General features: G+C 33.0%; 1 protein-coding gene across 8 annotated transcripts in view; it reads left to right on the top strand.

Moving 5' to 3' along the window:
• Positions 1 to 22,695, top strand: part of LOC136028152 (uncharacterized) — a 202,470-nt gene extending 179,775 nt beyond the window's left edge. For 6 of the 8 annotated variants that reach the window (XM_065705822.1, XM_065705821.1, XM_065705820.1 and 3 more), the window contains 5 exons: positions 1,059 to 1,133; positions 3,986 to 4,178; positions 10,106 to 10,241; positions 12,826 to 12,999; positions 21,336 to 22,695. In XM_065705822.1, coding sequence (XP_065561894.1) covers positions 1,059 to 1,133; positions 3,986 to 4,178; positions 10,106 to 10,241; positions 12,826 to 12,999; positions 21,336 to 21,421 — 664 coding nt within the window. In that variant the 3' untranslated portion in view covers positions 21,422 to 22,695. Of the gene's footprint in view, positions 1 to 1,058; positions 1,134 to 3,985; positions 4,179 to 10,105; positions 10,242 to 12,825; positions 13,000 to 16,981; positions 17,030 to 17,508; positions 17,580 to 21,335 lie in introns of all 8 variants that reach the window. The other 2 variants (XM_065705823.1, XM_065705824.1) reach the window with 2 other exon arrangements.
• The last annotated feature ends 53 nt before the right edge of the window (positions 22,696 to 22,748 follow it).

Raw genomic sequence — 22,748 nt, 5'->3', positions numbered from 1 at the left:
CAGGGGTGATCAGATCGAACTAATGATACAAGAGGATCAGGAGAGGGCTTATTTGATCAAAATTGAAAGTTCAAGTGCTCTTTTTAAGTCACCAAAAAGATTGGAGTGCAACTAGCCCCCTCGAACGCCTTTTTTTCCCCAAAGACATATGATCAAAACTTTGAGGTGGCAACTCAATTCATAATAGTTAAAAGACTTAATAGCTATCCTTTTTGGGGACATGACCTTCTATACTCCCTGGATAATTGAATGCAGGCTAATTAATTTGCCCATTGTTCACGCATGGCATTTTTTTTTTTTTGGAGGTACACGGAAATTTGTTTGGGGTATTTTCTGAGGCGGAGGGGGATGTACTACAGAGGGAATTTTTTGGGAAGTAAAGTTTCCGGAGAGACTTTTCAAGGGTAAATTTAACATAGGGAGAGGGGAAATCTTGGAATGAATTGAAAACGGTAAGAAATTAAAAAAATAAAACTATAATTAAAATATTAAAAGTAAAACTAATTACGAGGAAATTATTAGCGTACGATGATTTATTTTGAATTTTGTTTAAGGTTTATATTCTAAGATATCGTGTTTTTTTTTTCTTATCTAGCTTTGATCTAGCTGTAGCAGAAGCGCCAATTCATTAACGTATAGAGGAGGGAAAGCATTTTTTTTTACATTTTTTAAAATGAAGATACGAAGAAGTTACTTTTCGAAATCTACTAATGGGGTGGACTCTATGTTTATTTTCCAACAAAAATTACCCAAAATGCATTTTTCAAATTTTTCCCTCCCTCCAACAAAAAAAATGTGCCCCTGAATGGTAGTAAAATTAATATGGGTTCAAGCAAATATTTTGTCAAAATTGTTCAAGTTTTCTTCATTATTGTCAGTGACAATTATTCACTATGTGTCAAGTAACAGATAACTTGATTACTTCGTAACAGATTGCTTCGTTTTTTCATGTGAAATAAATTTTTTTTAAGTGGTATTGTCTTTGAAAACTTTCTAAAATCTCTAAGAAAATTTTCTTGCTCTTATAGAAAACACTCAGAAAATTCATGTTCTTATAGGATTTCTGAATTTCTCTCCGAATGTGCTGAAAGGATAATCGTCTTAGGAATAATTTATCGAAGGGTTATGCACAGGTGAGTCTTTTTTTGTCATACTAAACCGATGATCAAATGTTTTGTATAGAACAAGGATAGTTTTTTACTCTTTTTTCTATATACAGTATGCTTGATTATTATGATAAATACCTAATCTGTGTTCACACATTATGAAGTACAAATACAAACTGTTGCTATTATGCACAACATTATAACTGCATCAGTCTCTCCGGTCGCGTTTTTCATCTGAAAAAAAAAGACTTTCTTCCACACTACTAAATAGAACGTCAACAGTCTCCACCGACAACTGTTCATCCCCGAACAAATGGAGAACTGGTGCCATTTTTGCTGGTGAAATTCATTACCAAAAGAAACGGTGCAGGAAACCTTAAAATAAATCTTAAAATGGGTAAAACGTAAATTGAATATTCAAAGCAAAGTTACAACGAACAGTTATCAGAGTGCCACGAACTGTGAAACTTTGACTATTAAAAACGAACAAAAACTTATTGAAAAAAAAATCTTAAAAAAACTTTTAAAGACTCTTCTTTTAATTACTTTTTGCTTTTTAATGAGGTCGTCAGGTGCAATACCGTAAATGTTCCCAGTAGCTTTTAATCCTTATCTATCCATGCTATATCACAAACTCCCTATTCTTTTCTGTCTCTGGTTCGACACCCATGTTTATTATTTGTTGTTTATTATGCACAACATTAAAACTGTATCAGTCTCTCCGGTCACGTTTAATGCAGATGATGATTGGGAGTTTGTATGAATTCCTCGACGCATGTACCAAAACCTGGTAATTGGCTAAAAATCTTGAGAAAATAGTTATCAACATGCTCAAGCTGGATTCCATGTCTTGTTAATATGATAACCAATATATTCAGTAATATGATTATGATTGTGAATATTATTGTCAGTTATACTATTAATATGATAAAATAATAGAAAAGTGGAGCAAAGACCAGTATTTTCACTGCACAACCCTAACAAAGAATGGTAGAATTGAATAAACTAAAAGTTTTATTTCAAAATGAGAGACTAAACGAGATTCCCCCGTCAACTCTGTTTAATAATACGGTTTAAGACATCTAGTCTGATTGTCTGAGTGAGAGGCAAAGCTGGCCTAAGTCTTTTTCAGGACTGTACAAAATGATGTCGTTTTCACTTGTTGATAGATAGTCTATCATCCATCCATCCTAGGGAAGAACTAAGGTAGATACCTATAGAACTAAAGGATGATCGTGGTTTTTAGTTTGTGTCATAACGGACATGCGTTTGCTGTATTTTTATTTTTTTATTTCAATAATACTCTAAGTTTATAGTCAAATGTCTCTACTATGAAGATAGTCTTTCTTCTCTTCTTAAATGCTACCAATGTTTGAGAGAGGACTAGGAGGGATGTGTGTCCCAAGATTAACAATTTATAAAATATGTCCCATACGTAAAATATTCATCTAAAAAAGATTAATTTTTTTTTAATTTTGAAGCTCCTGGGAATAATTTAGCACATCTCCCTAATGTTCCCTAATTAGTGTGAGATTTCTGATAGCTAAAATTTACAATCCCTGTTTTAAGACCAGTGTTGCTTGATATTTCTTTCCTTAAGCATTTGTTTCTGGAATAAATTCTGAGATCTCTTGTGCTAGGATGCTATTCAACTTTTAAGAATTGTGGAAAGAAAAATATAAAAGTGAAGTGAAGACCAGTAGTTCCCCTACATAGCCTTACCAAAGAATGACATAGTTGAACGCAATACAAATTTAGTTTCAAAGTGGAAAATCGGACTAGATTGTGCAGTCAACTCTATTTTGGCCAAACGTGGGACATATCATACGATCATGCATACTGTCTTTTAATAAATTTCATCAATGATTTTTCAAGTTCATCGACAAATGTCACTACAACTGATGATTTTTTTTTCTTCTTTTGTTAAATATTATCAGTATTTGACGGAAAACCGGGAGGGTTATGTCCTAAGGTTAAAAATTCATAAAATGCATGGTGCAATGGAAGATTTTTCCAGAAATAGATTAAAAATAATGTTTTTTAATTTTAGAGTCTTAGTAAAAACCTCAGCTTTCAGCACACTTCCCTACCCCTCCCCCCCCCATCAGAAAAAATATATAGGTGTGAGATTTTTGATCATGAAAATTTATTATGCACATTTAATGTGTCAGAAAAAAATTGAAAAATATCACGTTTGAATAGTATCACTTCTTTTGTCTCGGCTTATGAAGGGATATTGGTACTGGTAAATTCTGTTCTTCATTTTGTCAATGCTGGCGAAAAAACTTCAGAAAACTTTTAGTTTCTAACTTCATGAAAAGTCTACAACAACATACAAGATTTATCATAGACTTATGGTTGTTTTCTATTGCTTAAAGGTCAGTTTTTCCTTTGGAATGGAATGGATCTTTTCTACTATATATAAGAGATAAAGATAAAAGATAACATCATCATTTGTTTCAGTTGTTGTTTCAGTTGGAACACTGAAACAACAACTGAAACATACTGGAACCCATATGAAAAATACAATCATGTATGTTTCAGTTGGAAGTAAAAAAAGAATTAATTCTTACCATAGAACCATATTACCATGGAGCCATAGTCAATCTTTTGGCAATATCTAATTTTAGAAATGTGTTTTCACTCTGACAACGACGGCATATTTTTGCACTTATTTCAACGTTGAAGAAGTTGTCAACTTTGTAGTTGTAAATAGCTTAGGCAGCTTAGAATACTACGTTTTAGCTAAATAATAAATAATTATGGCGAACAAAAGAAAATGCCACTAAACTGTTTATCAAAAAGTAATCCAACAGACATGTTTCTTGTTTGTGAAATAATATTGGTTATTTTGTCCAAATGATTGATTTCAATTGCAGGTTCCAGTCTTTTATGTTGTGGCTAGGCACACCAGTTCACATGGCACGCGATTCAAAACCTGGCGCCATATTTCGAATAATTGCAGAATTTGCTCTGGAGTACCGGACAACACGGGAACGAGTGTTAACACAAATTGAAAAAAGGGCAGCTCATAGAGAAAGGAACAAAACAAGAGGGAAACTAATAACTGAAGTAATTATCTAACTTTTTTCTTAGGCATTTTAATGTCCTCTCGCCTCCCCAGGGTAAGGTATCGCTTTTTGACTTTCTTCATAAATATGCAGAATCGTCAAATTCGGGAAACATGGACAAGTGATTGAATGCAGTTGAATAGACCCTGAATTCACCTTTTCTGACATAAAAATATTTGGGCTATTGAAGGTAATCTAGTCTTATAAATGCTAGTCATACAGAAATCCGAGGATTCTTTGATGTCAAAAAACGATAACGTGTAGCACAAATCTCGTTAATAAGAAGGAAAACGAGAACTGGGTCTTTGTGTAAGAAACAGATCCTGAGGAAATAACTTTTGTTTCAGGAATGTCGTTCAGTAAATAAATGAATTAAATATTTATTTAAAAAAATTCAAATTTATTTTCTAATAAAATGGGGGAATAATAAATAATATGGGGGGGAGCTACCTACTTTATAAAATATATATATGTGTGTTAATAATTCACTGCAGGTGATAGATTCTTTAACAATGGTTTCAGCTAAAAGAATTGAGTCTTTCAATTTTGCAACAATGTATACTAATTTATCACTTAATGTAGTGTTAGATAATTTAAAAACGGTTATCAAGAAATCTTTCCTCTTATCTAGTAAAAGGTTCTTTAAAATAGACACTTATAATAAAAAGCTATATGGACAAATTGCTTTAAGACTACAGTTAACTTGAGTTGTTACAGCTTGGATATGATTTTTGAGTTACTAGATTTTGTTTTATACAATACTTATATAAGATTTGGTGGTGATTTGTACAAGCAAATCGTGGGAATTCCCATGGGGGGGGGGACATGCCAGCCCATTTATAGCTGACTTGTTTTTAAGTCAACTAGAATATAAATATATGATGGATAAGAATTATCCAAATAATTTAAAACATGTTTTGTCAAATAATAAAAGATATTTAGATGATATTTTGGTCTTAAATTGTAAGGATTTCATTGATATTTCTAAAAATATATATCCATCAGAGCTTACTCTTGAACCTAGTCATGGCGCTGGTCTGGAAGATCATTTCTTAGATTTAAATATTAATATTTCTAATAATAATAAATTAAGTTTTAAAATGTATAATGAAGCGGATGATTTGATTTTGAAGTGATTAGTTTCCCATTCCCTGAAAGTAGATTAGTTCCCTATTCCCAAGATATCACATATTCGGCGTTTTTCTCACAGTTACTTCGTTATGCAAGGATTTGTAGTAATTATATTGATTTTAAAAATAGATGTAAAATCTTAAGCCAAAAATTGATATTAAGAGGTTTTGCTGCAAATAAATTAACTTGGCAATTTGAAAAATTTAGTTTTCATTATAACGAACTTTTAAATAAATACCAAAAGAATTATCTGGAAATACTTAGGGAAATTTTCGGCTAATTTCGGAGGTTCGCGAAAAGTTGATGCAGCGCCATTTATTTTGAATTGTGTTTCTAATAGAGCGGATTTTTCAAAAATAGCCACATGGTAATGATGAATTCTATAATTGTTTAGTTCATTCAGGTTTTTTGGCAAAGAGTTAATATTTGTGATTTGGTAAAAATTTATCACATTTAGTTTACCTATTGCTTCTAAAAAGAGGAATATATTAACAGGATAAGCTTGTTTTGGTGTTACTTGGTTGTTCTACATTTGCTGGGTTTTTTTTTTCATAGGCATGTATTTTGGGGGTGATACCTGACACGGGGATGCCATGGATATTCTGTGGTAGGCACCACACTTGACTGGGTAGAGAATTTAAAGTGCCGAAACCCTATAGGCAAGTGTATTCTTCTGATGAGCCCTTGTGTTGGGTTGTTGCCTCTGAATTATTTGTCTTTATTGTTTTTATTGTTTGGTGAATGACGACTTATACTGCCTGTCCATGGATTATTCTTTATGGTTGATTGTGTATGGCTATGCTGTTTGACCTATGTGGTTGTATGGATGAGTAGGGTTAAGGCCTCATTCAAGTGCTGGTCTATATTAATCACTAATTTAGGAAAACAGTTTTCCCTTTCTCCTTCTATCTCCTTTCTTTTTGTTTTTTTTTCTTTTTTTTGTGTTTGTGCTGTTGCATTGATGATTTCTCTTTTCATTATATATATATATAAATATATATATATATATATATATATATATATATATATATATATATATATATATATATATATATTTATATATATATATATATATATATATATATATATGTATATATATATATATATATATATATATATATATATATATATATATATATATATATATATATATATATATATAATATATATATATATATATATGAATGTGTGTGTGTGCGTGTGTATGTGTGGGTGTGTACTTACCAGTACGTGTAGCAAAACTGAAGCATCTTTGCTCTTCCTACCGTTCCTCAGCCTCGTCATGGCGGTAAGTCAAGAGTCCATGTAGCTTCTGATGGGGTCGAAGGTTAATTATAACTTTGCCGTCACTTCTTGAAACCACCGAGTGAGTCTAAGCCTGCTTTGATGCAATGAGCGATATTTTCTTCTGTCTTCCTTGTTACTTTTTCAACCCCAGAGAGGAGTGTGTCCGAGATGCTTTATTAAGAAAGATAAGTTCCGACTGACAGAGAAAACAGCCAACCATTGTTTTTATCTCTGTTTGATTACATTGTTGTCAAGGTATACTCTTCCTAGTGAATTTCGTGGAGTTCATCATTGCCGACTAGATCACAGAGTTTGACATCAACGATGCTTCTCATGCACGAGTATTGAATTTATGATTTAAAATCCTCCGATTCTGTTTATAAAAAAGCCAACGTACCTGAGCTAAGATATTTCTATATGAGCGACTATTTGATTCACAGTGGAGATAAGGTGGTCCTGAGATGATATATCTTATGAGCGATGGAGAGCACGGCCAGACCAGTGTAGTCGGCTTGACTTTGTTGAAGTTGTTAGGTCATAGCATTACTTATGAATATTTTTGAGTTCATCATTGCCGGCTTGATCACAGAGTTTGATGATTCTTCTCAGACGCGACTGGTCGAAGACGTTGAGAGCCCAGATGGAATTCCTGATGAAAAATATTCTGATTATTTTTACAAAGTAGCCAAGGCACTTGAATTCGCATACTTCCTGTATGAACGACTGCTCGAGTCACAGCGGGGATGGCGTGGGGAAAGTTCTGAGATGACATTTTAGATATCAAGACTTTTGTCTTTGAGGCTTCACGCCAATCAGAGAAAATACATCCGCCACATATGTTAGCAAAGACGGAACTTTTGAACCAAAAATTAGCTGTAACAAGATACTGAGCGAAGAAATAAAAAAAAGAGAAAGATGCTCTGCTAACTAGAGCCAGTAAGTTTAATAGATTGCGCCCAAATAAAACTCACGAAGATCATTTCTAACATATGAAATGGATAGATAGATTAAACAATATTTCAAAAAATTTTGGCCAAATATGACATGATTGTGAAATTAGGAATTACGAACTCTGAAACATGGAGATTGCAAAATTTAAGGGTTTAGGGTTGCCACTTGTCGAATTTAACCGTCTCACATTAATCCGTAGCATAGTTAAAACCGGAGGTGATAAATCATTTGAAGCAATCAATTCGGTTATGGAGGTTTTCAATGCATCATTATTAACAAATTACACACAAGTTCTCACCTTTCTCAGCTATATATATATATATATATATATATATATATATATATATATATATATATATATATATATATATATATATATATATATATCCATAGAATATCTTTTATGACAAAAAACGGCTTGAGCGAAGCAACAACGTAACCAAAGGGTGCATTTCAGAAATTTCTCAAAATAAGTTACTTTACTCCTAGGAATCCTTCGTGGAGTATTTTTTTTTTTTTTAGTTGTGAGTTACGTCTGCTGAGTCCTATTTGCATTACGGTAGTTGTAGGAAGCCAAACTTTTTATTCAGAGAAAATATGACAATAACTCCCCTTAAAATACTTAATTGTGTGCCTATTTCCTACTTTAGTCCCCTGATGTGACTATGTAGGACAGATAACCGTAGACAGTTAGAAAAGTGCTTATTTTGATAGCTTTTTGTCCTCCGTACCATAAGGTTCATATTTAGAGAGAGCCATTTTAAAGAAAATATAGAAATATGCCGGGGGGGGGGGGGGTAAAGTAACTAGTACGGATACATTCTAGTAGACAGGTGGACATGATACACATTTATGTGACCAGAATCATCCAAGGAATTTTATTCTATATAATTTGAAGGGCTGGGACTGGGGGTCTCCCCCCTCATGCTTGTACCTTTAGACATTTGTAACTGATAGGTGTTAAATTACCATTCCAACGAATCAAATGTATAGACAAGATATATCAGAGTAGGCTTTAGGGCTCAAACTTAAAAACTATAAAACTTGTTCAACAGGAAGTTACTTACACAAACGCAGAAGTTACGAAATATAACTCAAGATTTATTCCAAACTCTCTAACAATAAGTATATAATGCCACAAAGTCCCACGCTAGAATTCTAAAGTCAAAAGACATATAATGACACAAAAAGACATATATGTCTGCTATAGTTTTTTTCAGCAGTATAACTTTTTTAAGTAAATATCAACTTCTTATTAGATATTAAATTCCTACAGGGCCTTATCGCCGCATAGAACACATATTTATCCCGACGTAAGGGCTTTAGCAGAATAGAAGCGTTGTTAATCCGATACATACATTCATTGAACACAAACTTATCCCTATAGCAGTTTTGTTTATGATTTATGTTCCCCTGTAATTATATATAAAGTTAATTAGATATAGTTAATTAAATATAACGTTGCATCACTTTCGACTCACGATCTCTCAGGGATCATCCAGGGAACTCTTTCAAGCGACTAAATGTGATTGATTAAAACTTATCGCATCGCTAAATTAAGTGAAAATGTGAAATGTTAGGCTTTGTAGAAAGTGTCCAAGCCATATCAATAAAGAGCCAATTTTGCAGAAGTTATCCAACCCTAGTACTGATGCTACCACTCCTATTTATGACTACTACTGTCACCGCCAAAGGATACTTTCAAACGGAAAAAAACGATGTGTGCTTAAATTGAAAAATTCATATCCCGAAACACTTTTGATAAGCATCCTTCATGGGATGACTCAAATCAGTGGTTTCAATTTGGATAAATTAGGGGATGGGGGGTGAAACGTATTTTTTAAATCTAGAGAGGCTATTATGTTGTTCTTTCATTTTTTTTTTAATATAAGTACCGAAAAAAGGTCATTTATTCTTGGGAGGGACAATACCTTCTGCTTCTCCCCCCCCCCCCTGACACCACTGACACGAAGAGCTAGGAGGATAATAAAAAAAAATCAAAATCTACGGGGACGTCGAACACCTTAAAGCTGTAGCTATGGTAGTAATCATGATAGTTGGGGGAAATGGAAAAAAATCGTTTTAGAAATTGATCTAAGTATTTTCGTTTGTATAACAACTAAAATTACCTCACTGAAACGTTTTGTTCAAGAAATAAATCAAAAATAAAATACAATATTTTTAGAACTACGAAGAAAAACTGGATTAAAATAAAAATTGTCTCTCAATGCGTGCAAAAGTTTTCAAGAGAATGAAATGTGTATTAAAATGTTATTAAACAAAAACCTGGTCACTTTCACCCATCTCAGTGTGTGGGTCAATGATATGACAGTATATATCAGTTTGAAACCTTCTAACAGCTCAATCGAAAGACAACTGAAAAAAATAATTAACTATCAATCGATAAATTTAATAATTAAAAAATGGTAGACAACAATTTTACTTCTTAAGTTAAATATTTGCTATCCTTCTTCTTTATTTGTAAAATCGAAAGAACAAAGAACATATAAATGGTTTTTAATTTTGGAAAAAAAGATACAAATGTCATTTTCTTTTCAGGTTGGAAGCTTTAGGCGAGAAGAGGACAGAGCAGACGCTGAGCTTCGTCATATTCTTGCCAGTGATATGTCAGACACAGAATCAATGTCAATCAGAGGAAACTTATCGCTCTCTCTGGGAAGAAAAAATAAAGCTGGTTTGTTTCATTTTAATACCTAAATATCCTAGACCACAGTATCTGCAGTAGTAGATTCCTAGGAAATATCGGAATGTCTTTTTTCCTCTTTGTTATTATCTTGTAGATTGGCTATTGGTGAAAATTAAATGAGGGCTGTTTCGATCAGAAATGATGTAATTAAACTACTAAGGAGATGAGAACAAAAATGTTTTTACCCTCCCCCCTGGACTTATCTTAGGTCTATTCCGTTTTTTTTTTATGTTTATTTTCTCTGTTTCAAAATTATAAATCTTTTTACGCCAGTGCCACGTTCTTGTCAGTGTTGCCACGTTGAAGTGTGAAAATAAAAAAGGTAAAGCTAAAGATTTAAATTTGACAACGCTTATCCTAAAAATATTTGACTCTAAAAACCTAATTAAAATATTTTAACACTAAAAATATTTGATTCCCAAAGATAACTACGCCTCTTAAGCTGTTTAGGTTCGTATCTTTCACCATATTTTTTGCTGACCTCTTACCCATGGTTCCGTTATTTTGTTGTTTTTTTTATTTAATGCCTGTTAAAACCAAAAACTGCATGACTAGATATCGAGGTTGTTTTCGTCAAAAGTTGAATTCCTGATTATTCCCAACTTTTTAACATATATATGCCTCTTTAGTTCCCACTTGACCAATTCAAACAGTTATATTTCATTTTTACTTTCTTTGGAACTTTGATGACTTATGTTGGTTACAGTCGATACTCTTTTGATGGCTGCCTTGGGTTGATGGGAATTATTAGTGGTAGTGGTAACCCGATGATGGGGATGACTGTGAATAGTGGAAGTATAGGCTATGGTGGACTTAAGTTAGAGTTTGAGCGTCGACACTTTTCCACAAATAAAAACAAAGCGTTATTAATATACAGAAAGATAAAACTTGATTACACAATGGTTTTAAAAAAAAAACCTTTTCTATGGTGCACAGCTCCCTCTCCTCCGCAACCCCTAAAAATAGCTAAGTTGTAGTTTTTTTTTAACTTGAATCATACCTAAAACATTCGATAGAGGTTGTCCGTCAAGATGAAAAGAAGTTTGTATGGCGGTGGTGATGGTTTCTGGCCTTTATATAAAAATGAAAATCTTTAATACAACTTCAGTTTAGCGGGAATATGACGGCAGGATCAAGGAGCATTATTTATAATAATAAATGAATATTTACACAAGGAATTAAAAGCTAGGATAGTCTTTGACAAGAACCGAAAGATGATAAGTTTGTAAAAAAAAAAAAAAACTATTAAGAAATTCAGAGTTGCAAGCTCACATCTTTATGGAAAATCCAACTACCAGCTAGCTTTCTAAACTAGTAATCTGATGTTGTTTCTAACTTTTCTTTATTTATTTTTGTATTGTTTTCTCCTCTCTTTTGTAGTTTTGAGCTGTGTTTTTGGCTCCAAAATTTATACTAGCTTTAGACAGCTTTACAAGAGCCAACTTTACAGAAGAAAGGAAAAGCAGCACAGGAAATATGAGTTTTTCTCTTGTCCTGTTGCATTTGAATTTCGGCTCATACTTGCTTATTAGAAAGGAAATATCATTTTCTGGCAACAAAAAAATGTATGTTTTTGAAAATTAAAACATACGAAATATTAAAAAATTAATTAAAATGTATGTTTTTTGAAAATTAGATAAGAATCTGAATTAGATAACTTCGAAGACCACACTGCCTTTCCATGACGAAAGTATAACAGTTCAAAATAGGGATGAAGCCTTTTAATCGACAGTGAACAGATATAACATTTATTTAACTGGATATTTCGAACACATATACTGTGTTCATCATTAGCAGTAGTTTTACTGCATATCTGTTCACAATCGATTAAAAGGTTCCATCCTTATTTTGAACTGTTATACCTTAGAATCTGAATTAAATCTTGACTAATTTGAAAATAGAACGAGAACAAAAAGAGGTCTGAATAAAGGAATCATTTCTTTTACTAATTCCGTTGCCTTCTTTTTGTTGATCATAATAAACTGTATACAGGAATGAGAGATTAAACTTGCATAGTTGAATGATTTCAAGGGAAAACAACCAAAAACGGGAATTGTAAACATCAGACAAAGTCTAAATAAAATGAAACAACACCACACACTACAGGATATTTCATTAATAAAAGAAAGTCAAAGGATAAAATAAAATAAAAAAAAATAGTCTCATATGTCATCTAACTGATCTCACCAGACAGATAATACTAGCCTATGGGATTTTTACCTAGTAACGCCCGCCACGTTTGTAATTGACATAGTTTCTCTGATCCTCCTATCAGCATGGTCTGAATTAACATCGGACATCAGACAGAATCTGTTTTACAATTATATTATTATGGTGTCGATACATAATTCGTGCTAGTAAAATTTCAATTCCAATTTTGTGAAAATCTTCAGGCAAAAGAATTATTTTATTCTTGTACACTTTCCCCAGACAAATTTTTAAAAATCTGATCTCAAAATCAAATTGAACAAGTAAAAAATGAGAATTTATCGAATCGCATCTGCGTCACCTTTCTGTTGTTGAAAAAAAAAGTGAACTGGAAGCAAAACTTTAACCAATAGCCTTTTTTTAGGTCAAAGGTTGAATAATTTTGGTAGGTCAACATCACATAAGAGTGGAACCTCAGACGCATGTACCTCAGACGCGGAGGACGTTATTCTAGAGTCACTTGTAAAGACGGTCACGGCTCCAACGAAACCTCTGCTGAGAGAGAGAAAGAGAACTCGACATGCGGATAGAAAATCATGTAAGTCTTTCTGTCATATGCTACTCTTCAAGTGGAAATGCCCGATTTATTTGTCATATTTTTGCTGTCGTTTCACAGGATGAAAAATAATAATTCTATAAGAGCTATCCATAAATTATGCTTTTTAGATAAAATGTGTCGTTACCTTCATGAAAAAAATGGCAATTCTGGAATTCATTTTAATATATACAAAATGTTTTGGAAAAGCATTGATTTAAAATACTTTAAGCTGCCTAAAGAAGATAATTTAATATTTTCATTTTAAATCTTGAGGAACTCCTTTCCAAGGATGCCAAAACCTTTCCACGGATGCCAAAATTAACCTGGGAGTCAACGCCGAAAACCCTTGACACATTCCTGTATAAAGGGACAGGGAATTTCCACACCCAACTGTTTCGAATTACCCTCCTACCAGAATAATTTTAACCTAAATACAAAATTCTTAATGTTTCGACTCCCCCCTCTCCACTATCCCTGGAATAATCGCCTGATATGTCCATCCCTAGAAAAATTCTTTGGTACTACACTCCTCAAGAGTTTGACCTGTGTTCGCTTATTTTTTAGCTAATTCCTTTATTTATTTCTTAAGCTGTATAAGATTAAACCAAGTTAAGACATTATTCAACAGAATAAATAGTATATAACTAGAGCTTTTAATATAAGAATGTTTAAGTTGAATTTTAAGAAGGAAAATAAAATATCTAGAAAGTTAAACTAGTATAAAAAAAAATTTCTATTCACATTAATACAATCTAAGTGTTAAGAGATTTTCTTCTGCCTGCTCCTTTTTTTTTGTTGTTTCAACAACTTTGGTAAAAACAATATACGAAATCAAACAGTTCGTGGTAATGAACTGTAGTAAGGAGCGACCCGGCTCAATAGTAACCGACACTCTAAAAAATGGAATTTTGATACCAATAGCTACATCAAAAGTATCGTATTTTAATGCTGATTTTAGATATACAAGTTTCATCAAGATGAGTTATAGCCATCAAAAGTTACGAGCCTGAGAAAATTTGCCTCATTTTAGAAAATAGGGGAAAACACCCCCTAAAAGTCATACAATCTTAACGAAAATCACACCATCAGATTCAGCGTATCAGAGAACCTTATTGTAGAAGTTTCAGGCTCCTATCTACAAAAATCTGGAATTTCGCATTTTTTGCCAGAAGACAGATCACGGATGCTTTTTTTTTTTTTCAGGAGTGATCGTATCGACTGAGTGGTCCTAGAATCTTGCGAGAGGGCTCATTCTAACGGAAATTAAAAGTTCTATTGCCCTTTTTAAGTGACCCAAAAAATTGGAGGGCACCTAGGCCCCCTACCACGCTCATTTTTTCCCCAAAGTCACCAGATCAAAATTCTGAGATAGCCATTTTAATCACCATAGTCGAAAAACCTAATAACTATGTCTTTAGGGGCGACTTTCTCCCCTGCAGTCCCCGTGGGAGGGGCTGCAAGTTGAAAACTTTGACCTGTGTTTACATACAGTAATGGTTACTGGGAAGTGTACAGACGTTTTCAGGGGATTTTTTTGGCTTAAGGGGGAGAGTTGAGGGGGTGGGTGTTACGTTGGAGGATATTTCCATGGAGAAACTTCTCATAGGGGAAGATGATTTCAATGAAGGGGGGCGCAGGGTTTTCTAGCTTTATTTAAAAAAATGAAAAAATAAATATGAAAAGTTTTTCTACTGAAAGTAAGGAGCAACATTAAAACTTAAAACGAACAAAAATTATTACGCATATGAGGGGTTTACCTCCTCGTTATACCTCGCTCTTTACGCTAAAGTATTTTTAGTAATTTCAGCTATTTATTCTACGGCCTTTGTGATTAAGAGGTCATTCTTAAGGAATTGGGACACAATCTAAGCTTTAGTGTAAAGAGAGAGGTATCGACGAGGGTTGAACCCCCTCATATACGCAATACAAACCTGCGAATATAGAAGTTCGTTACGTAAGTTAATTCGTAAGTTACGTATATGATGCGTAATATACTCCGTATATGAAAGGGGCTTTTCCGCCTCAACGCCCCGCTCTTTACGCTAAAGTTTCTTACTGTTTTAAAAAGTTGAGTTAAGAGAAAGGGTCTAACTTTAGCGTAAAGAGGGGGGCGTTGAGGAGGAAAAGCCCCTTTCATATACGGAGTAATTTCTGTTCGTTTTAAGTTTTAATGTCGCTCCTTACTTTCCGTTACAAAAAATTGTTTGTTTTTTTTTTATTTAATAATGATAATAAATCCAAGTATGTGTACTTGGAAAAACTACAAATAACCTTCAGGCTTTTACTGGTAGATACGACCAATTGTCTTTACCGAAAAATTTCCAATGGACTTGTAAAATCCATTCGATGATTTTAAACCATTTCTTAGTGAGAAAACGAATGTAGCACATATCAGGGTGTTAAAATTTCTTTATTTATATCTTTCTTATTTTTCCTCTGTCTAAATAATTCTCTTTTTTATGAGAGTTAAGAAATGTAGAGCTTAAAATTGCTGGACTGTACTTCTATAATGTTTCTTATGACTGATATCTTATATAACATTTCTTGTTTCTTTTTCTCTTTCTTTTCATTCATTCTAAATTTTTTTTTCCTTTGTCGAAAGTTAATTTCTGCAAAAGGAGAGATTCCGAATTTGAGCACTTCTCTTTTTTAAGAGCTAGCAATCTGGAGCTGAAATCGCTAGACTGTAATTAGCTGATCATGTCATATAGCATTTCTAGTTTCTTTTATTTTTCTTTCTTTTCTACCTTTCTTAATGTTTAATTTGCTGAACAAAATATTAGTTCCTATAAATAAATAGACTTTCAATTAGATAACCTTCAAGGTTAAATGCCTACATCATATATTTTATGAAAAATAAGAAAAAACTAACATGTACCAGGCTATAAATGTAAGGGCAAATGTAAATTCGGAGAATTCTGTGTCGCCAAGTCGTGCAATCAAAAAATGTATTCATTTCGCAGGATATAATATTTTCAATTCCCATTTATTTTTACATGAGTTGAAAATTTTTTTCACCACACAGCAAGATTAATTCTAAAATAAATAAAAGTTTCCTGCTCAGGCACTGGTGAAAATGTTTTTTTTTTTTGCTTTGTTTTTTTATTAGATTCAGATTCTATTTTTATTCAAAAGGTATCTCTTTGTTTCGAAAAACTCTCCTTCAACGAGACATACAAGCTAACATGAGTAAGTTCTAAGCCCTCTGTAATGCTCGTGTGGCAATGTTAAACTAGCAACACACTAAATAAATTTTATTCCTTCGTCATAACATTTTCTTTTGGCCACCTTTTTTATAAGGAAAAAGGCTTCTAGTTGAAGAACAAATAAAATCATTACGTCGATTTTTATTAAATATATGTTGTCATATAAATCCTACTCAGGGTAATTACACCTGAATATTAAGTGATAAGTACTATCCGACAATATGTTTTAGGGGGGGGTATTCAGTTCACTAAAAGTTTTCAAAAGGACATTTTGTATGCAAATTTCTTCCTATAATCTATATAAAACATCCAAGATTTAATTTAAATTACAATTTTGGACAAGATAAGGCACAGAAGACCACACAAAAAACGAGAATTGTATTCGGAGGTAAATCTTATAAACCCTATGTCAAAGTATATTCCTCGCACAGCTTAGATACCAATATACAGTTATGAAAACTCGATTTATTTCTGGGACACAGTGCGCGGTAGTAATGCTAGCGGCTGGAAACAGGAAACTGGTATTGGTATCTAATTGGTAACAGGAAATTGGTATTGGTATCTAAGCTGTACATGCAACAAAACAAAATTGCGTTCCACCTATGGTGTTGTAGTACAATCTACGCGTCGGAGTGCGGACTTTGAGGAGGTGCCAAGTTCAGAGCTCTGTACCAAAAGCTTCTCATGGGCAAGATAGGAGTTTTCATAACTGTATTGGTATCTAAGCTTTGATTCCTCGTTAGTAAAAAACTAATATTAAATATTTTTACTTTAAGCTTTTTTGTGAAATCAGACTTCGATGTTCCAATGAGTTAGAGGAAAAGGTATATGTAATACAAGATTGTTTGCTTATTTCTATTCTCATCTGCTAAATTCTTAACACTCACGCTTTTTACTTTTTATCATTGCGTTTCTCAGATATTTTATAAGTGAGGAGCTAGCTTATAATTGCTACTAGTATAATTTAACTATCTGGTATTTAATTTTTAATAATCAAGTCTAAAACACGGGTCGAAGCCTCAGTTAAATCCTTAACAAAACTCATTAGCCTTGCTAAAAGGGATTCAAGACCTTTTTTTTTATCTCAAGATAGACATGGAATAGAAAAAGAAGTAGTGAATTAATTCAAATGATCTATTACAAGTTTAAATGGGAATTGAAGATAATAATTTTGGATTTGGATCCTGCAGCATTTCTTTATCGGACAAAAAGTCGCAAAAAGCGACTTCAGATAAATTTTTGATGAAAGATAAAAAGCTTCTTAACTTTCTATCTCTATCGTATATATGTATTTCTTCTATAGTGAAGCGATCCAGAACCCGTGAGAACAATGTATTTCTCCCACTTTTAGAAGATCCAGTCTGAGCATATTCGGTAAATAAAATGCATGTTATTTGTACTAACAAATTTGTTCTAAAAGGTGTATGTGGAATCACTGAGATTATTCTTGGACATTTTTCAAAGGTTAGTACCGTGAATCTTCTGTGACGGAGTTCAACAGGGAGTAAAAACAAGTTCTAAGTTTAACCTTTGATGTTTTTACGTTGAAACTGGAGTATTTATTAAAATAATTTTCGCATTAGTGATGGCACTGAGCCATGGTACATGGTAAAAAATTAAGAAATTTACGCCTGAAATCAGACATTGTTAAATCTTTCCAAACTTCACCGTTTTTTTTTTTTTCGCAATCAGAATTACCTTTGAACAGATAACATTAGTTCACACAAATAACCCCTTTTTTAATGTCTTTGTGTGCAACTAACAGATAAAACGAAAGATTTAAGAAAAATTTTACCCTGGTCAAGAAAATATTTAATAACCTTCACTTCGTAAAAATTCATATAAAATGTCGAAAAATGGATATCTGCTATTCGCAATGACAACGTGATGAATGCCAAAATGTGACTCAGTTTCTGTTGCTACAACAACATTACTACTATTAAAATGCCTTATTCAAGCATGGTGATACAATACAAAGGGGCATCCACACTTGGTCGAGATCAACAACAAAAGGTATCTACTGAGTGACTCTTTAGTCACTGTTAGTACCTTGTACGAAGTCAAGCAAGATCTTGCCTTTAATTGTCGTCTAAAGGGGAACGCATATCTGGTTGAGATTGACAGAAAAATGTGTCTATTGAGCGACTGTGTAGTTAGTACTAGTAACATGTACGAAGTCAAATGAAATTTTATCTACACCTGGTTGAGGTCGACAGCAAAACATCTATTAAAAATGACTCTGTAGTTAGTATTAGTACCGTGTAAGAGGTCAAACAAGAACTTATATTTAATTGTTTTCTAAAGGGGCACCCAAACCTAGCTGAGATCGACAGCAAAATGTGTTTATTGAGTAACTCTGTAGTCAGTATTAGTACCATGTAAGAAGTCAAATAAAATCTTACTTGTGATTGCACTCTAAACGGGAACCTACACCTGGTTGAGACTGCAACACTTGCAGTTTGGAACATAACATCTGAACTTGCAGTTTACACTTTCTTGCTTAATGTTCAACTCAGAAGCACACGCTGTCAATTCTGTTTTTTTTTGGGGGGGGGAGAAGGTGAAACGAACTAAAAATGCAAAAATCAACCAGTTTGAATATAGAAGGAAATTAATTTTTGATGAATTTTACAGAAATAAACCTCGTATTTAAACCAACGAAGACATCGGGTTTTAAATCCTGGTGAAAACACAGTAATTATTCTCCAGCTAAAAAATATACACTGATGGTATTTACTTAATTAGATCTTGTGTAGAACTAAATTTCTGACACAATATTTGTCTGGAATTATAACAATTTTTTTGTATTTTTAACATGCTATAACCCCCTGTTATGTGTCCTTTGTGCACGTCAAGTTTTGCTTTATTTGACAACACTAGTTTTATCTGTGATTCTTCTTTGACTATTTTCCAGATTTTATATTATGACAGAAGTTTTCTGATCTTCTTTCCCTTTTTTATGTTACAGGCTCAGCTTTTTCTCCTATTATACTGTATAACAAAGCTAGTACATCAGGGTCACGGTTTTTAGCGCCAGGCACTACTCTTCCCTGGCTTAAGTAAATAGTAATCAAAGGAAGAATAAAAACCTGTGAAGTGTCTGGGTGATTTCTATTCGTAACATGTGTCTTTCCCCGATAGGAGCCAAAGAGTATGGGCCACTAATAGGAGTAGAAAATGGCGCTAGTGTCGGGTGAAATAACATCAACGGCATCTAGCATTTGCCACCTCTCGATATTTTTTTCAAGCTTCGTCATCTTTTTTCTGTCAGGAACAGAGCAGCACTTATCGCAGCACTAATTTCACCAATTAGTCATTCTTATTATTGTACCGAAAAAAAAATGAAAGAAACGTCAAGTGCTAAATGGCAATGATAGTTGTTTTTTTTTAATTGTCGACACTAGAACTAGTTTCCACTTGCAAGTTACCCATACTCTTTGAATGAGAGTCACAGGGAAATTAAACCGAACATTTAATCCTCTTCTACAGGAAGACATGGCATTCTAAGAAGCTTGAATTTTGCCCCAAAATGATAAAATGTTTTTTTTTTTTTACCATCATAATCAAATTTAGTCATGTTCGAGTGAGGCAATCCTGAATAATTAGAGCATATTATGTAAATGCTAAGGGCAATCAAGTCAATAGGAAATTGGAACGGGCTTATTGACAAAAATTCTAATATATCTGCTAGAAAACCGTTTAACTCCCCTAAAATAAAACAAAAAATACCAGAAAATGATGATAATGACGATCGCGCTAAGCAGTTTACTTTGTTTTTGCTGGTCACTTGAGGCCAACCACCTACCACCCTCACAGAAGTTACATTTGATTTTGTTGGCAATTTTACATTATTTCTAAACAATAGAGAATTAATTTTCTATTTGGGAATCATTCAATCCACTCCTTGAATGTAAATAGATGCTAGATACCATACAAAAAGTACAACTAAGTCCGAATGGATTATCAGTTAGGCTTGGTTGGCAAATAAGTTTCATTATTCACATCTAAACATACTGGGAAAATTTTCCCCCTCTTAATTGTTGTCAATATTTTCTTGCGGAGTTTTTAAACTGAAAAATGCCCCTTTTTGATGTTTCCATTGGGAAAAAATCGAAGAAAAATTGTAAATTTGCCCCCCCCCCCTACATTTTTTCGTGAATTGACAGCACTAGAAATTATAGGTGATTATAGCTTTTTAGCACTTTTATTGAACTTCCTCGGTCGAAGATCAAACCTTTTGTCCCATGTTCCGTGCACTTTCTGTAGCTCGAGTGAGCCAAAATTGTGTACATTTCTTGATTTTCTGAAGTATTGGAGGTATACCTATAATCTTGAGCTGTTGAAGGTCATAAACGGTCCTTTAATAGGTATAAAATATGTATACAAAAATGTAAGTATGAAGAGCGAAAGTTGATCACAAGGTTTTCCAAAGAGACAGTATTTTCGCGAGAATAATACAAATGGGAAGAATCAATTTACCGTTTTATAAATTTGAAGTTAACATTGCCATTAGGTCGTAAATATTTAGATAAAAATAATCTTCAAACTCTTTAACCTTATTGGTTTTATCGATATAACTCAAATCTGTCAGTTGTCTCCTATTCTTTAATTGGCATATGGAGTGAAAAAAAAAGAAAAAACATAAAAATGGAGACTTATTTCAGGCAGTATATGATTTAGTTTTTCATCGTATTACAGTTTCATTACACCCATCACATTTTAAATTAGCCATTCCAGTACATATTTTTCTGTAACTTCATCGTAAATTTATATTTATTATATAATACATAAAGGAGATTGAAGAATGAGGTTGTAACCCGTCTGTTACTGCAACCAGCAATAAATCAGTATAGTTTATCGACATTGCTGTATCGATGTAATATTTGCTTCTTAATAATCGTGAAGCAATAATTGCTTCGCAAGTGGCTATTTTTGGAAAGTCTTAAAATTGTGAATTAAAACCAAATTGTATTATCAAAAGATAAAACGGAAAAAAAATATGATGAAAATTAATTTCCAGCACCTTAGAAAGAATGACCTTCGAAAAGACCCTAAAATAAGGAATCTAATGGCACTACCTTTATTCTATTAAGATGTGACCAATAAATTAATACTACTCATTAATTCTAGTACGCCGAACTTTGATGAACGATTTATCTGAAGACGAGAAGAAATTCCTTGCACAGTTAGCTTCACAGACAGCAGAAGTTATGTGAATGCCTGTGATTCTATGGACACACCCCGGTATATATATGTATATATATAGAAGTCTACGATAATGAACCGGTTTTAAAGCTGTGATACCGGTATATAATATTATGCACCAGTGATAATTTTTGTTGTTTATCTCTTTCGACTAAACTTTACCACAAAACGACCAAGTAAGAATATATTGCTAGATAATTTTGTACTAAAAATTATATTTCGACATTAGCTAAGGAAAAAACTATCGAGACAAAGAATTTTCAACTTCTACACTTAGAAACAAGGGAGCATACAAATTTCTGGCTATGTGTTGGAGGAATCCGAAAGATATTTAGAACTAGATTAATTATCAGTCGATGGTACTTATTGTAAAGTCATTTTTCTGTCCGCAAGGGTCAAATCCCATCCTTGCATGAACGGGATATCGTTACTGTTGTCGATGTCATTGATTAACTAAAGCATCTTTAGGATCTTTATAGCATAGCCCCCATCCCCCGGCCGACACCACTAGAAGATCTTGTTGACTATTCTCAGGGTTGTGGGAATCAAAATAGACTATTTATTTATATTTTTAGTTTAACGGTATTTGTTTTTTTACATAATAAATTAGATCTCGTAATGGCCCATTTGTTGAAAGGAATAACCTATTTTAGATTAATTTGGATCAGCCCTTTGCACTTTTATTAAAATTGCTGTATCTTTTTTTAAATAACATTTCAAACTAGGGTAAATAATGACAAGGAATCACTTATTATCAAGAAGACTTAATTCAAGTTTTGTGCATAAAACTTATACCATATAAAATAAATTAATAATGGAGGCTGATTTATGTGCAGGTTCTGAAGAGGGATCCAATTAATCCTTGTCTAATTTTCCTAATAGAATGTTGAAAAACCTTTGCAACAAATATCCGTAAAGGAGAATCTATATTTTAGTTGAAGTTTAGATATACTATGTTACTCTTTTTCCTTTGTTTTGAAATAACTGACTAACCGTTTAAATGTTACACGAAAATAATTGTTACACATATGTTGATAGCCTTGCCATCATTTTATAGCTATTATTGTATTTCCTTTGACGAATCTCCTCAGTAAATATTTCGTGGAGCTGCTATGGGACAGAAGCTTCTTTCATTGAAAACAAATGGTTTACTGTCGCCCATTGATTCTTTCCAACCCCAGCATCTGTGATTCATTTGTTGAATTCGCTTTTTTATCGCCTTATTCTAGTCTGTTTTTGAAATAAATCGCATGTTTGACAGTATAATAAAATTTAGTGAAAATTAGCTTTGCGTCATTCTATTAGGTTTTCTTTCTACTAGAGCGTAGTACCACTTTA

The sequence above is a fragment of the Artemia franciscana genome, chromosome 6, assembly GCF_032884065.1.
Source record: "Artemia franciscana chromosome 6, ASM3288406v1, whole genome shotgun sequence".
NCBI classification, from domain to species: Eukaryota; Metazoa; Arthropoda; class Branchiopoda; order Anostraca; family Artemiidae; genus Artemia; species Artemia franciscana.
This window is presented reverse-complemented; position numbering and strand designations above follow the sequence as displayed.